Below are 17,048 nucleotides of genomic sequence, written 5' to 3' on the forward strand. Positions count from 1 at the left end.
GTTCAACAGCCCTGCAGGGGAGTCTGTCTCTGAAACTTTTTGTTCCTTTTTTGGTTTTGTTCCCAGGGTGAGTTACAGCAATGCAACCATGCAATCAAGAACAAGTAAAAGGAGTAGAACAGTCTGTGTACAAACAAGTGCATCTGTTCCAAGCCAAAAGTAGCACAATATATAGATTAAGCAAAACAGAACAAGTGGAGTCCCATAAAGATGGACCTTAGCTGTCCAAGGCCATGGCAAAGAGGTGCATCTTCAGCATAAGCTGGAAGTTGTCCAGTGAAGATGCTCCTGTGAGGAGGGCTGCCACAAAGCCCTCTTCTGGACAATGCCTTTCCTAAGGGAAACTCTGATCCTAAACCTGTGCTGCCATGTGGGATATCTTTGGGGGAAGGAAAAGCTAAGGGGTAAACCAAACAAATACGAAGAAGTGAAGTTGGATGGCGCCTTGTACACCTCCTCCCAGCAACTCCTGATGCCAAGCTTGTGCCAAACACATCGCTCTGCTTTCCTTTGGATCACAAAGGATCCAAAGGATGCAGGGATGGGGCATTTGTGGCCCCTCCAGATTGTGCTGCCTTCCAGTTCCCATCAGCATCCCAGCCAGGATTGCCAAGGGTCAGAGATGGTCCTACAACTTCTTGAGGGGACATAGAATCATAGAACTGCAGAAATGGAAGGGACCATGAGGAAGATCAGCCAGCCCAATCCCCTGCAATGCAGGAAACTTTTTGTCCAATGTGGGGCTCGAACCATGATCCAGAGATTAAGAGTCTACCACTGAGCAGTACTGGATTTACGTATAAGCTAAATAAGCTATAGCTTAGGGCCCCACTCTCTTGGGGGCCCCACAAAAAATATTAAAGAAAAAAACTGGATGAACATTTCCAAAATATAAGATAAAAAACAAATAAAATATAACCTACATACAGCAACAGTGTTTTGTGTTGTGTAGGCTCCTATTTTGTTATGTGCAAATAGTTTTGATACCTATTAGGTCCATAAATTAGGGACGCGGGTGGCAATGTGGACTTGCTGATCAGGAGGTTGGCAATTCGAATCCCCGCGACGGGGTGAGCTCCCATTGCTTGGTCCCTGCTCCTACCAACCTAGCAGTTCGAAAGCACGTCAAAGTGCAAGTAGATAAATAGGTACCACTCCGGCAGGAATGTAAACGGGGTTTCCGTGCGCTGCTCTGGTTCGCCAGAAGCGGCTTAGTCATGCTGGCCACATGACCTGGAAGCTGTATGCCGGCTACCTCGGCCAATAAAGCGAGATGAGTGCCACAACCCCAGAGTCGGCCATGACTGGACCTAATGGTCAGGGGTCCCTTTACCTTTACCTTTAGGTCCATAAATTACCATATAGAATATATTCAATACAAAAAACTGTGACAATTTGCTGTTGACAAAGGACAGCTGGACATATAAAGGGCCCCATTACCTTCAGTAGCTTAAGGCCTCATCAAACCTAATTTCGGCCCTGCCACTGAGCTATCTTATTGGTTGATTTGGATTATATTTCTGTGCCGCTTTGCATTGCAATGAATCTCAAAGCGGCTTCCAAACAGTCAAGAACAATAACGACCTTATTTATTTATTTATTCCCTGCTTGCTCTTTGCTGCAACGGACTGAACGGGGCTAAGCCCAGGGAAATGTTCAAGCGGAGAGACGGTGGTGGGAAGACCAGCCGGGCTGAAAGCGGGGTGTGGAATACTCCGGATTCCAGGGCGACGGAGTGGGGTGGCTTGAGGACTACCTCGTGCGGGTAAAGAAGAAGAGGTGGCTGGAAGCCAGCCTTGGTACTTTTGGCGGGTGGCGCGGAGATGGGCGGCGCGCAGGAGGCGGGGCCTGGGCGAAGGACGCGGCGGCCCCTGCCGGGCATGGGATAAAAGGCGAAGGCGGCTGCCCGGGAGCAGCGCAGGGCGAGATCCCCGGGGCTGCAGAGAGAGAGCGGGCGCGCGAGACCAGGCAATATGGAGATGTACAGCAAGGCAGAGACGCTGGAGCTGCGGAAGAAGCACATCGGGTGAGCCAGAGGGGCAAAGCCAGGGGAGCGGGGAGGGGGCGCCCCGGCGCAGGCATGCAAAACTCTCTCGCGCCCCAGAAAAAAAACTTCCCAACTTTCCACCCCACATTCTGCAATCGCTCTCATTTTTCCTCCGGCAATATTGTTATTTATTATTAAATTTGCATACTGCCGCTCATCCGTAGATCTCAGCTAACAGACCCCGGCAGGTCCTCTACCTGCGCGGTAAGGCTACCTGCAAAAGATCTCTCTAGCGAAGATGGTGGCCGGGATCTCTCCGCGGTTGGGAGTGGGGTGCAGAATCAAGGTGGTGAGGTCTACACCCCTTCTGGCCACATCAAACTCTGAACCAAATTGAAAGGGGGTGGAAATCAACCTACCAAAACCTTCTTTGCCCTGTCCCTGCCATCCGCAGAACTGCCACTTTCCCTGTATAAAAAGCCTCTGACATTATCTTGCACTAACGTATTTCATAGCCCTAAATTGTCACATTTTCTGAAAGGATCCGTATTTGATCATTTGAACTATCACGAATATTTTCTTTTTCGTAAATAGAAAGAATTTAAAAGCAACAGTTTCAATGGTAAAGTCAAGTACATGCTTTAAAATCTCCTCTTGAAATCCATGGAAGTTACAGCCTGCATGTTTGGAGATTTCAGTGCAAATCTGTGCATTTTTGCAGATGTCCGGACCCAAAGTTTGAATAAAATTTAAGCCTTGTAAAGCACTTAACTTTTGGTGGGTCGTATGCTTACCTAATTGCCCCCCCTTAAAAACCACTTTAAAAAGTTTTTAGCACTTTGTAGGAAGGCTTATTTTTATTTTAAAAAATCCAAAAGTTTTTTTAAAAAAAATATTTCTTAGAAACAAAAATGGGGAAATGCTACACTTTCAGTTACACTTAGAAATGCCCTTCCCTCTCTCTCTCTCTTTGCCATGCAGTCAGTTGAAGCCCTGCTGATACTGAAAATTATTCACTTCTCTGGGGTGTGATACTAAGACATATATGCTTGAATACTGTACAAAACCCCATCTGGCAGTCCAAAAAATCTCCTTTGCCTCTGTGCACAGGACATCTGTGCCCTTATCTAACCCCTGTATAAATAGTCAGATTAACAGCCAGGAAGGTGGATCAGTGTTTGACCTTCCAAAGGAAACTTGGACAAGTGCAGTAAATGCACAGAGGTGCATGTGATGTCAGTGGCATTAAACAAGCATGCAAGATTGTGTAACCAGTTGATACACTGTACTCACAGTCCTTGCATAACCCAAGTGGATCCTGGGCGTTCTGCAAAGCCAAGCCTGGAATTCTGCCCACTAAAGAGGCGAAAAGTTCTGTGCAAACTCTGAGAGTTGTTGTCTCCCTTGGATTATTATTTCATCCTTAATACAATAATAAGCTATTTTGGCTCCATTGGCATACAGTAGAAGCTGGGAACCAGCTAAAGATACAAAAGGCCAGCCAAAACAAGCGAAAGGTTAGGGCTCAACTCTTTGGGGCTGTCTTCTTGTGGTTCATTAAAAAACCTAGGAAGAGACCCACTCCAGGTTGTATTGTTCTCCCCTTCTCATGCACACTGCTTAATGCATGGGAGTCCCTACAGACGCACTGGGAACCCCTCCCTTCCCCATTAGCAGCCCTGCTGTGCAGACAGCTCTCTCATGGAAGCAGCTGTATACACCCAATGGAGAGTGTGGGAGAGGAAATGGATGGAGCCTTTTTGTGTGGCGGGTTTGATCCTTTCTTAATGAATGGTTCCCAATTTCCCCAGTCTATGCTGTTTGTGGTGAGGGAACAAAACCCTGTGCATGTCCAAAATAACTCTGTTATTTGGAGATTGGCTTGGTGTGTTGAGCAATATATCACATTTAAGTTACTGTCCTTTTCACAGGTGGGAAGAGATACCAAATTTTCCCTAAGGCAATTCCTGTACTATGATGGGTGTTCCATGAAGCCAGCCATATTTACACTTGGAGAGACATAATTTACTATTTCCCCCTCACTGACTGAGTCTCCCCAGGACAATGCTTGAGGACTCCTGATAGACCATAATGAATTTTCTGCATTTACATGGTTGTTTGTTTTGTTTTGTTTTTTAAGATTATGAAAATAACTTTCCCCCCCCCTTAATCCAAAGTTCAACATTTTGCATATATCTCTCTCGCTCTTTTGAAATAGAAGCCGTACAAAAAAAGCCAGGAAACACTTCCAGTCAGCAGGTTTACCTTCCACAAATGCATTTTTAAGTTCTGAAGCAAAGTCTGCCCACGAGTTTAATCCAGTTTACAGTTACAACCCAATAAATGTGTCCCCACTTCTGCACACGCCCTGGCATCACGGTTCATTCAACCTGGCCATTGGCTGTTGGCCCCCAGAATGAAGACACTCTGAGCCTTTGGGCATCTCTGCAAGGAGCATCCAGTATCAAGCTGATGGGTGGGCTCTGCAGAGTTTGTACAAGTGTATGCAGTGGTCTGGAGAAGGAGCTTTTCAGCAGACCTAAACTAAAGCAATGCTTTCATGCTTTTCAGGCCCTCGTGCAAGGTCTTCTTTGCTAAGGACCCCATTAAGATTGTGTGTGCCCGTGGGCAGTATATGTTTGATGAGAATGGAGAAAAATACTTGGACTGCATTAACAACGTAGCACATGGTAAGAACTGTGGCTTAATATATGTTGACAACTTTTAAAGCGCTCCCATTCATTTTAGGTGGATTTGGGGTCTTTTTTCAGGTACTCTCAAATGGGTTCATTGACTTCTCTTCACTTGGTCCTTTCCAGTTGGACACAGCCATCCAGATGTGATCAAAGCTGCGGTGAAACAGATGGAGTTACTCAACACCAATTCTCGCTTCCTGCACGACAATCTGGTCCAGTATGCCAAGCGTCTCACTGCGACCCTCCCAGAGCCTCTCTCTGTTTGCTACTTCGTGAACTCTGGGTATGGCTAAAGGACTTTTCATTGCTATTATCTTTTGGAAACTTGTATAAATTAACTTCTACATTTTAACAGCTTTGGGAGATGATGAGACAACAGAGTTAACAAATATAGGGTTTTCTAAGGTTGTGCCCAGGTTTTCATGTGGGCAAAAATTCATATGGTCATAGTATTTGTTTATCTTTTACATTTCTATCTCATCTATGCATGCATGTTTATTTACGGGACCGCCTCTCCTGGTATGCCCTGCAGAGGACCTTAAGGTCCATGAATAACCATAGTTTAGAGGTCCCGGGCCCTAAGGAAGTCAGACTATCCTTCACCAGGGCCAGGACCTTTTCAGTGATGGCTCTGACCTGGTAGAATGCTCTGTCCCATGAGACTAGGGCCCTACAGGATTTAATCTCCTTCCATTGGGCCTGTAAGACAGAGCTATTCTACCTGGCCTTTAATTTGAATTCAGCCTGATCTTTTATTTCCCTTCTTCCCTCCCCTCCCCTTTTATGAAGATTACCCGCTCTGAGACCCCACAGCTAATTCTCCCCTGGCCTCCTCGCTGGCCCAAGTAGGACCAATTCAGCCAGCTAGCCCTGGGGATTATCTAATGTTTATTTCCCCTAAAGTGATTTCTGAATTGAATTTTATTGCTATCCATGTTTTATACTGTATTTTATGCTGCTTTTACAATTAAGTGTTTTTAATTTGTTGTTAGCCACCCTGAGCCCGGTTTTTGAACCAGGGAGGGCAGGGTATAAATAAAATTATTATTATTATTAGTATTAGTATTATTTATTGTTATTTCCCTTGTTGCTATTTTACTCTTGCAACAACCTTGTGGGGTAGGCTAAGAGACAGTGGAAAAAAGCTTCATGGTTGAGTTGAACCTGGGTTTTCCTAATCCTAGTCTGAGACTCTGTACTTTCAGCAGATAAGGGTTATGACTCTGCAAATGAAATCTCTGCAGAAGAAGGTTTCACTAGATACAATCAGTTTTACTAGATACAAAACATAGGAAGAAGCTTGCTGCAAAGGAAACAGATTGCAGGGCGAGGGTTTCTCCAGATGCAAAACAACCAGATTGTGCAATGGGGAACTGTCTCTCCCTCTCCCAGGCCTCTTTGGATCAGTCCAAGGAATTCCTCCCATCAGCTCCAATGCATTCAGTGAGCTCCATGCCCACAGGGGCTCCTCAGCAAGGGATGTTCTGTGTACACAGTGGGCCACACCTCTTCACAGAATGGGAAGGCTTCACATACAGGCGGCACCAGATCATGTCCACAACCTGTATGTCCCCTCATTTTCCTGAGCAGCCCTCAAGATTAGCAATGTAAACCAAAGCTGAGCTATTCACAAGTTCATATTTTGTGTCCAGCTGTAGATTTTATGATAATCAAGACATGAAGAAATGTGCAGAATTCACATAGGCTTAGATGTGATCACTATAGGATGCTTTAGTTGAGATTCCTGCATTGGACTAGATTACCCTTGTAGGTCCCTTCCAACTCTACGATTTTATTTCCATGCTTGTGTCCATGTGAAGCAACTCTTTGGCTTTTCAACCCAGAGAGAATCCTGCCCTCATTCAACATTTTCACTCTGAATCCAATAGGTGTGCTATTAATCATTTCTAGGGGATTAGAGTTTGACATATGCCTGTCTGGAGTTATTTTATTTTTGGCTTAAAAGACTAGTTTATTATGTAGCTCTCCTGTTACAATAGCTGCTTTCATTGCCTTATAATTTTGTCCACCAGATCTGAAGCAAATGACCTCGCTTTGCGCCTGGCCCGCCAATACAGGGGCCACCAAGACGTGATTACACTTGACCAGTAAGTATGCTGATGGTATGGATGAGATCAGTTTGTTGCAACATGATGCAGATAGGTCAGTCTGTTCAGTCTGTAGCCAAGCACTCAGAGCCCCATACATGAAGATTCTGCATGCATGGAGCTTCTCTGATCACAGTTAGTTTCTCATTCACCTCAAATGAGGTCACTGATCTGCACACAGTGATCTGTAAACAAATGTATCCACTATTTTGACTCATCCGTTTCTGTGAGGAAGGGGTTGTCTCTGCATAGTTGTATGTCACAGAGGGAAATGGTGTACTAATTCCTATTAATTAAAGAATACTTGCATTTGTAGTTCAATAATAATAAACATTAAAAACCATGAAAATTGTGATCGACGACATTGAATATGTTGCTGTAATGATACCACATACAGAAAACTAAGGTTAAACTGAGATTCTTTGTCAGTTTAGGTGCAAAACTTATGTAAAATATGTACAAAACTAACCTGTAACAGAGTCTGCTTCTGTTGAACTCTTTCACACCCTGGAGTCACTTTGCATCCATCTTCTGTTTCAGTGCTTATCATGGCCATGTTACATCGCTGATTGACATCAGTCCATATAAATTTAATCAACTGGGGAAAGAGGCCAAAAAGGAATTTGTACATGTGGTAAGTAATTATTATGCTGGATTCTTACTGCCCTTAGCATATTTCTATTCATTGCAGATACAAATGAAATGCAAAGCTAAACTGCATAGCAATACCTTCACAAAAATCAATAGAAACTATTTAGTGATATTTTGGTTGGCCTAATCAACGTAAGAAGCCTGGGGCGCTTCGTACAAAATGAATTGTGTATGGACAGAGATATATTTTGTCCTGAAAAATACAAGATACCTGCTTGTGTATATTTGTGTATATTAAAAAGAAAATGCATGCTAACCTACAGTAGAAAAAGCATGTTTTTAAAAAACAAAAACAAAAAAACCTCGGTAGTTATCTGTATCCAAGAATCTCTTAAGAAGTGGCTCTTAATTGTCATGAGGAATTCATGGACAATAAATCTGACAGTGGCTAGTAAGTGTAGCTCTTCCAGGGTTCAGCATGAGCAGGCCCCAAGATCTGGAAATCAGAAACATCCTGCCTTCTAGATGCCAATGCACCCTCCCCCCATGATAAGCCTGAACGGACCCCTGCACACACAGATCCCTGCACACTTTGGAGCCCCTTCAGACTGATGTCAATTTGGCTGATGGACAACAGAGGCAGACTTTAGTAATATAGCACCCAGAGTGAGGACCATTTTTGGCGCCCCTCCCCCTAAATATTTCTTATTTTCACAATAATTCTTTTTGGTACAGTTTACCCTTATTTATCCATATAAATAGAAGTTTTAAAATTATTTTGTGTACCCTCAGCTCAGGAGCCTTCCAGATCACGGGGCAAGCAGCAGATGATTGCTCTGATCATAGTGCCCAGCTTGTGAGCTTTCCAAGCATCTAATAGGGGGTTGTTGAGAACAGATATTGAACTAGATATGAGCCAGTGCATGGTATTATGGTCTCAGTTCTTTGTCGTTTCTGCCTTCTGTCCCACTTCCTAGAAAGCCAGGGATACGAAAAACCTGTGGACCTATACATTGCAATACTGGAAATGTTAAGATCCTCTTGTGCCTCTGATGCATGGTTTCTTATTAACCTGCTGTGGGAAGATTTAGAAGAAAATCAGCATGTCCTACATGAAGTCTTCCTAGGTGCACACCAGTTAGGGTTTTTAAGGCCAGTTTTGTTCCTGTCTGAGGAGGAGCCAAGGACAGTGCATTCAAAGATTTCAAATCTTCTTTTGCCACTCTTTAGGCTCCTTCACCAGATATATACAGAGGAAAATATAGAGAGGACCATCCAGACCCAGGAAGTGCTTATGCCGATGATGTGAAAAAGATAATTGAAGAGGCTCAGAAGAACGGCCGCAAGGTATGTAAACAATGGAGGAACACGAAAGCCTGCTCAGATTGTGTCCTGAAAAATGCTCAATTAGGTGAACTTGACTGCTTTATATAGCTGGAATTTCTTTTGTTTTTACTGGATTCCTGGATTTTAAGGTGCCTTCTACCCCCCCCCTTTAACTTGCATTCAAAACTCTCACAATAAAATAATAGGTAAGGATTGAGTAAAGAAGAAGAAAGGAATAAATAAATCTAAACCTCCGTTTCATACATAAGAGCAGGCTTAAAGCATAAAGCACTATCTTGATAGTGCTTTGAAATTGCACATAGAACTTTTGCTGAAATTAATGGGGCTGTATGTAGCAACAGTTAACAGGCACAGGATATAATGCACTGCAGTGTACAGCCTCTGTTCCTAAAATCCCCACCCAGTTTGAGCCCTCATTCCTAAAGGGGGCTTACATTTATTTATTTTTGCAACCACATAAAATCATACAAACTACCAAACAGATTAACAAGAAGAAATATATAAAAGCCCAGCAGCTTCTCATAATTTCTCATGGTGGTGTCCCAATGCAAAGAGAAGAAAATCAGTAGGATCCAGTGGAATGTTGCACTTTGAGGATCCAGAGACATGAATTTAAATGCTAGCTCATGTGAACGAAAATTTACACTCAAAGCAGCTGACAAAATGGCAAAGTAAGCTGTAGATTTAAAACATAGCATCTTAACACGAGTAATGATATAGGAACTTGCTGACTTTGGTGTGGAGAGATATTTCTAGAACTCGCATGGAGGCTTGTTATTATTAGTCACTTCTTTTCCAGAAAGGTGAACTCGAAGGAACTTGAAAAAGCAAACAATACAAACAAGAATAAAAACAACCTAAAATGCCCACAGGTAGTGATTGGACCCACTATTTCCCCATCACCTTAAAGTCCAAAGGATCCCACCCATCTGTCTTTAATTCCTTATTGAGATTTATAAAAAAGAAACTAACGGATAGTTTCTATTTTCCCCCCTTTGTCTGTTTCCTCCCTTCCCCCTCGCATTATCTTCCTCATAGGTTCTGGTGCCGTAGACCTCTGCCAGGAGCAGTTGATAAAAGTTTCACAGACTATGGGGAGCCTCCTACTGTCTGGCTGTAGTATACCTCTTCGAATATAGTGTACGCTTCTTTACACGTTACCACACGACCTTCTTTCCAGGAAGACTGCACTGTTCAAGCTTGCATGGACCCCTGGCTGATACTCGGGGAGGGTTGTGCAAGAGTGAGGGAGGCAGTCAGTTAAATAGCAGATTTGGGCTGACCCTCCAGGCAGACTTGGGGGAGAACAAAGGCATAATGCTGAATGCATAAAATGTAAGCTTCCAGTTCCAGTCTATCTCATCTGCTGATGTTGATTCCTGATCCCAAATAATCTTTTTTTAGTTTGTTTGTTTTCATTCCTAGCTACTGGAATCACTTCAGCTGTAGGCTCTGTCTTTTTGTCAAATGCCTCATCCTGATTTGCTCTGCATAAGTTTTTCTTCTTCTTCTGAAGCAGGGGTGCCCAAAATACAGCTCTGCACATCTTCAATACATTTGTTTGTTTCCCATTTTGAGCCACAGGAAAGGGGTTAAATCAGCTATCACAGAATGCCATGTGAATGAAGCTGGTGGAGGTTCACAAGTTCACAGGGTGAAGCTGATATAAAGACTATAAAGTACCTTTAGTAATTGAATTATTGAAATGTGGACAATCATTAATAATAAATAGATAATAAATAACTCATCAGAACAGTGAACCCATCAGATACTTCCAGTATCACATTTGTATTCTGCAAGAATAGACCGATTAAATGAGTTTTTAAATAAATGTGCACAGTAAATCCAAGACTTCGAGCATTGGGTCAATAATGAGCTGTAGAATTATGCTGGATGCTTGCCCTGGCATTGAAAAATTGAGCACCTCTGCCATTTTTGTTGTCGTTACTGTTGCTCACAGCTGTTCAAGATGCAACATAGCTATCCAAACCGCATATTCATTTATCTCACCTGTTTTCATAGGGTTCGTGCCTGTAGCTGTTGTTTCATTTGCAAACGAGTAAGCAGAGGAATGCTCTCCTTATAACATCTTCTCTTACTTAGATTGCAGCCTTTATTGCTGAGTCCATGCAGAGTTGCGGAGGCCAAGTAATTCCACCTGCAGGCTATTTCCAGAAAGTGGCAGAGTATGTACAGTGCTTGGGATGGGTTACTTACAGCAGGTTACTTAATAAAAATCACAGGGAGAGTCTACTTATTTGGTTCTCTGTGTAGCTTTAATCTTTGTTCCTTGAAATTTAAAACTGCTATGATTATTATTATTATTTATTTCTGTAAATAAATATTGTCCAGTAACAAGAGCTGCCTTTCTCAAAGTAGCTTTTGGCAATTCAATCCAAGGCCAATAAGTTGGTGGGATGGTACATAAGGAATATAAGTATTGCTCAAAGTTTAGTGATGGCAGACAAATTGGATGACTTTAAAAGAGGACTAGACAGGATAAGGTTATTAATGGCTACTAGCCAGTTACTATGCTATCACAGTCTGCTTATGGGATTCCCATAGGCAGATGGTTGACACACTGAGAGAACAGGATGCTGGGCTATTTGCAATGAACAGCATGACTTCTTATTGCACAGTAGCTCTGGGGTGATCTGCACATTAAGAAAAATCACATGGTACATCATTCCTAGAACTTGAGAATACAGGAGGCCCTGTGCATTGTGTGTATCAGATCTTATTATCCAATATTTCTAGACCACACATATCCTTCTGTGACCTGACAGAGTGAACTCAGGTCAACTTTATCCATCTTCTGGCCATACTATAAAGAGCATGTGGCTTGATAAGCATTTTTCTGAATTCTCAGCTGTAAATGGCCCTTGCAGGACCATAATTGAAGTCTTCATGTAAACGCTCCTACATGACAGTGACACATCACAGTGAGGCATCTGTTCTGTTCCCTTTTTATTTTCAGCGCTGTCCACAAAGCGGGTGGAGTTTTCATAGCTGATGAAGTCCAGGTCGGTTTCGGTCGAGTTGGAAAAAAATTCTGGGGATTCCAGCTACAAGGTGAAGACTTTGTGCCTGACATTGTCACTATGGGGAAGCCAATTGGCAATGGCCATCCCATGTCTTGTGTAGTTACCACCAGAGAGATAGCAGAAGCTTTTGGTGCCTCTGGACTGGAGTACTTCAATACGGTGAGCTTCTCTTCTAATATTCTCATTTATAGTTAGAAATCGGGTATGAGGAAACTTTGGCTCTCCAGATGTTGCTGAACTGCAATGATCATTAGCCCAGGGATGATGGGAGTTGTAGTTCAGCAATGTTCGGAAGGCCGCATCTGTTATAGAGGCTTGTTTGTTGACTTGGCATGCATAATTGCACCATCATAGATTGTTACAGAAAGAATGTTCAGAGCACCCAGTAATGACTCAAATAATGCTTTTCAGTGAAGCCAGTTCACCCAGCTTAGACAACAGCATCAGGCAACATCTGGCCCTGATCCATCTCTTATGTATGGTGTGAAGTGAAATAGCACCTGCCTTCTCCATCCATTTGGCAGAACCTCATGCAGTCTGGGCCAATGTCATTTGGATTCTATGCCCATAGGTGCAGCAGTGGCTCAGGGAGTGGGGGAGCAGCAGTGACAGGATGCTCTGCCAACCCAGAGTTCCTCTGCCCTCACTGCTGCCCCAACCCCATCTCATCTCCACACAGCACTGCTGCATAGGCATGAAGTATTATTATCTTTTGAAGACACTGGTGGCATACCAGGAGGGTGGGGAAGACGGGTGTGCTCTCAATTCCCCTTAAGCACAAGGTGATAGGAAATATTCAGCCTAGTAATGTTTGACCATACGTTGCAATATCATGCATACACCAATTGAGTCTCGTACTGAATAGATGCTCAGGTTGAGCTTCTTAATGCCTAAATGAGACTTTGATTGACAATGTACAGCTTCGTCATGCAAATAATATTGAGCACATGGTCTCTTGTGTGTATATGTAAAACCAGTACATGGTGCTTACTGTTTAATTTCTTTAAAAGTGGAGCAGGAGCCTAAGTTATAGCAAAGTTTCACTCTGTGTGGGAAAGCAGTACAAACCCAGTGGTGTTTTATTCCCTTCAAACTTTTCAAAATGGAAACTGCAAAGAAGAAATATGACACTCCGTAGCACCATATAAGGTGCAAGTTAAAAAGACAGAAGGAAATTTGCACCCAATATTTCTTGTTTGCCTGAGAAAATAATCTGATGCCAAGCCCCGTCTTGCTCAAAACATTCATCAAAATCTTTGGATGAAGAAATAATTGAGGCAGCAATAACCTGTTTCTTCTTGGTCATTTCCCCTCCCTCAGTTTGGGGGCAACCCAGTGTCCTGTGCAATTGGACTGGCTGTTTTGGACGTGATAGAAAAAGAAGATCTCCAAGGGAATGCCACACGTGTTGGAAACTATCTCACTGGACTACTGAAGGAACAAAAAGAAAAGCATCCACTGGTGGGAGATGTCAGGTAGGCACAACAGGCTAAACATAAAAAAGTTTTTAGATGCGGAAGAATGTATAACTAGGGGTGGCTTCTTCAATCCAAGGACTGCATTGCCTTCTGAAGACCCAGGAGACACATTCCAGTGGTGTGTACAATCATACCCACCCCCCACCACTGACAACTACTGAATAACAGATCAGATAACTGTTTTGTACAGGAGACCTACCACACTACATTGTAAAACTATTTGGAGTTGTGTGCCTTTTGTGCAACACTGAGATTTGATTGCTGCACCTCTGATTCCCTCCCTTTTCTTTATATTTTTCAGAGGTGTTGGTTTGTTTGTTGGAGTGGATCTTGTGAAGGATCGACAAAAGAGAACGCCTGCCACTGCTGAGGCCCAGCATATTATCTACAAGTAAATATATACTGGCTTGCTTTAGATGTTCCTTTCATCAGTTTTAACTTTATAACTTCCAGGCTAGACATTCAAACTGAAGGAGCTGAAATTCATAGTCAGGTCAGGGCTGAGTAACTGAAGATGCCCTCACAATTTACCCAGAATCATAAAACACAGCTTTAAAGGGACTGACTGCATTATAACTTCACATACCTAAATGCATTTTGGGAGTTTGCATTCCAAATTAAATTTGTGTTCCCTTCTAATCAGGCTGAAAGAACAGAGGATTCTTCTGAGTGCTGATGGACCTTATCGAAACATCTTGAAATTTAAGCCACCCATGTGCTTCACTAAGGAAGATGCAAAGTTTGTTGTTGATCAGATTGATGAGATCCTCACAGGTAAGCATTCTTGCATGCCTACCGGTTCTTTTACATATATGGCCTCCAATTTTGTTCTATAGGTAACAGAGGTAGTGGCAGAGAACTGGGGAAGAAGAGAGAAAGGGTGCAGTAGCTGTAGCCTTTCTTAGTGTCTTGGCACATTTAAAGATATAGGAAAGACTTGACAACTCCAGATGTCAAAATCAGGCAAGAACTAGAGGCCAGCATAAGCTTGTGACCCATTGCAGAGATGTCTGATCATTGTTGGAGATGCAACATTAGATCAGCCAGGATAATTTCAGCTCCCAGGTGAACTCATAGTGGTAAGTTGGGGATAGGTTGCTTGTTGCTGAAACGTGTCTTAAGTGAATTCTAAAGAAATTTATCTAGTTCTACAAGAAAATAAGCTAGTATTTAAAACCACATGAACTTTTTCTTTACACTTTGTGACTTCTGTACCTAATGATGGAAAACTTACTTTTCTCCCCTCCTCTTGTCCCAGATTTAGAAGATTCAACAATAAACAGGACCAGAGATGAATTGCCAACAAATGTACAGAGTAAAAGAAAAGTAAGTTGGAAACCCTAAAATTACACTGCCAGTCAATATAGACAAAAGTAATCTGTGGGTTAAACCACAGCCTAGGACTTGCAGATCAGAAGGTCGGCGGTTCGAATCCCCGTGACGGGGTGAGCTCCCGTTGCTCGGTCCCTGCTCCTGCCAACCTAGCAGTTCGAAAGCACGTCAAAGTGCAAGTAGATAAAGAGGTACCGCTCTGGCGGGAAGGTAAACAGCGTTTCCGTGCGCTGCTCTGGTTCGCCAGAAGCGGCTTAGTCATGCTGGCCACATGACCCAGAAGCTGTACGCCGGCTCCATCGGCCAATAAAGCGAGATGAGCACCGCAACCCCAGAGTCGGTCACGACCGGACCTAATGGTCAGGGGTCCCTTTACCTTTAATCTAGATGGACCATTGTCCTGGCTCAATATAAGACAGCTTTCTAAGTTCCTATGAGCTGTCTGAAGACTTTCCTGTCTTACTTCACCCACGTACCTCATGTTTGGGGCTTTCTCTCAGTGCACTTTATGTCATGCCATGCTCTCCCCCCTCCCAACACTCATACAAGCAGCTCAAAACTCACCTATTCCATAAACCATTGGCATAACCCATAGTCATAACTGAAATAATGCCTAAATTATGTGCACACAGCTGCATTCGCTCACATCATTCTGGTCTTATCCTTGGCTTTGCATATTTCATTTCTCTGCTGATTTGCTACACTTGCCTCTTTTCTGTCTCATGCAATGTCTAAAATTTGATTGTAAACATCTCAGATTAGGGACCTGTTGTGCTTGGGTCCTGGCCTCAGCTTTTCCACAGGCATCTGGTTGGCCACCGTGAGAACAGTGTGCTAGATTAGATGGGCCGTTAATTAGCCCAATCCAGCAAGCCCTTCTACATTTTGAACTAATGAATACCGATAACCTAGAACCACAGGCTTGTAAAATATGTGGTTCTGGCAGTTACCATGACATCAAATATCTGCTGATGCCAATATTTGCATATTCAATCAAACTGTGCGTTTGTTTTAGATGCCCACAGATGGGAGCTCCCAGCTGGAATGCATCAACGAAAGCATAAGCCATATCAATGGAAGTGCCTGCAGACAAAAAAATGGATTTTATGCTGAAAACAACACAGTGCCTTGCAAAAGGATCAGGACATGAAAAGAAAATTCTATAAATAAGAATCATTATGTACAGTTGGGTTTGTTTAAGGATGTATGGGTGTGTGCAATAATTGGTAAGAATATTGGCTAGTTACACATTCTGATGAAGCACCCATTTACTTATGGTCTAAATTTGGAGCATCATGCTTTGCAGCCATAGTACAAAGGTAGCATGGCCTCATTTGTTTCAGATGTCTAACTGACTGGCAGTCACTGACTGATGTGTCTTTGTCCTTTTGGAATCTCAGTGTTCAGTATTGAGATTTTAATAATTTTCCCATGTTTTAATGGTTTATTTGTTATACTGTGCAACTTTCTGGTGGGGCAATTCATGCCAATGCTGAAATAAATATTTTTATCTTGTAAATCTCACATGCAATCCAACAGAGGACACCTGGAACAACCAAGAGTGTTCCATGAAAACCTGCCAATCAGCTTCTGCCACCCTCTCCACATTTACATGGGAGTAAGTTCCACTGAAGTCAGTGCAGCTTACTTCCTGAATGTGTGGGGTTGCACTGTTGGTGGAGATGGGAGTGAGTCCAATCCCTCATTCAAATGGATTTCAGAATTTAAAAAATTAAGGGAGCATACACAGCACCTATTTCCACACACCATTTCCCCTTCCAGATAGGGATGCACACTGGAGCAATGTTGTAATATTCAATGACAAAGATTTTATAATAATTATTAATTGTACAGTATTAACTATATTGAAAAAGAAAACTTTAAAGCACTGCTGTATTTAGACAGTATGCCTTCTTGGTCTATATTTGTCGGTTGTATCTCTGCTGTTATCGGTGTTTATGAACTCTGTTAGGACACCAGTTTGTTTTCCATTTACTGGAAACTCTTGTTTATTCCAAAAAAAATAAAGCTATTTTTAACCTACAGGTCATTGTGTCATGAAATGAATAACCATCAATATTTAATAATTACTTGGTAAGGTTACATTCTTCTTAAAGTTGATCTTTGGCCTCATTTACTCATCTCAAACTAGGCTTGGCTATAAATTAACATGATTAATGCATATGGGTATTCCTTTCTTGGAGAAGATGAGTAATGGTCCAGAGGTTGCAGGCACATATTGCTGAGTGTGCACAAGCATTCTGAATTATGCAAAAGTAATAGTGAGCACCCCTAGGAGACAGAGTCCACATTTTTGCACAATTAGATATAGATATAGAGAGATTTATATAAAGGTAAACTTTACCTTTACAGTGGAACCTTGGGTTACGTACCATCCTCCTTACAAATGCTTCGGGTAACAAGCTCCGCTAACCCAGAAGTAGGTCTCCTGGTAGTGAACTTTG

The 17,048-nt window shown here is 42.6% G+C and overlaps 1 protein-coding gene across 1 annotated transcript; it reads left to right on the forward strand.

Moving 5' to 3' along the window:
* Nucleotides 1-1,910: 1,910 nt before the first annotated feature.
* ETNPPL (ethanolamine-phosphate phospho-lyase) lies at nucleotides 1,911-16,628 on the forward strand. The gene is made up of 13 exons (XM_053403841.1): nucleotides 1,911-2,026; nucleotides 4,559-4,677; nucleotides 4,807-4,966; nucleotides 6,717-6,791; nucleotides 7,332-7,425; nucleotides 8,613-8,729; nucleotides 10,833-10,915; nucleotides 11,707-11,932; nucleotides 13,094-13,248; nucleotides 13,553-13,642; nucleotides 13,895-14,025; nucleotides 14,510-14,577; nucleotides 15,599-16,628. Exons 1-13 carry the CDS (start codon nucleotides 1,974-1,976, stop codon nucleotides 15,731-15,733), a joined length of 1,506 nt encoding a protein of 501 aa, XP_053259816.1. The 5' UTR covers nucleotides 1,911-1,973; the 3' UTR covers nucleotides 15,734-16,628.
* The last annotated feature ends 420 nt before the right edge of the window (nucleotides 16,629-17,048 follow it).

The sequence above is a fragment of the Podarcis raffonei genome, chromosome 9 (assembly GCF_027172205.1).
Source record: "Podarcis raffonei isolate rPodRaf1 chromosome 9, rPodRaf1.pri, whole genome shotgun sequence".
Lineage (NCBI taxonomy): Eukaryota > Metazoa > Chordata > Lepidosauria > Squamata > Lacertidae > Podarcis > Podarcis raffonei.

Coding starts and splice junctions, on each gene's coding strand:
- ETNPPL (XM_053403841.1), top strand. CDS start 1,974: ATGGAGATGTACAGCAAGGCAGAGACGCTGGAGCTGCGGAAGAAGCAC. Junction 2,027..4,558: donor CTGCGGAAGAAGCACATCGG/GTGAGCCAGAGG, acceptor CATGCTTTTCAG/GCCCTCGTGCAAGGTCTTCT. Junction 14,578..15,598: donor ATGTACAGAGTAAAAGAAAA/GTAAGTTGGAAA, acceptor CGTTTGTTTTAG/ATGCCCACAGATGGGAGCTC.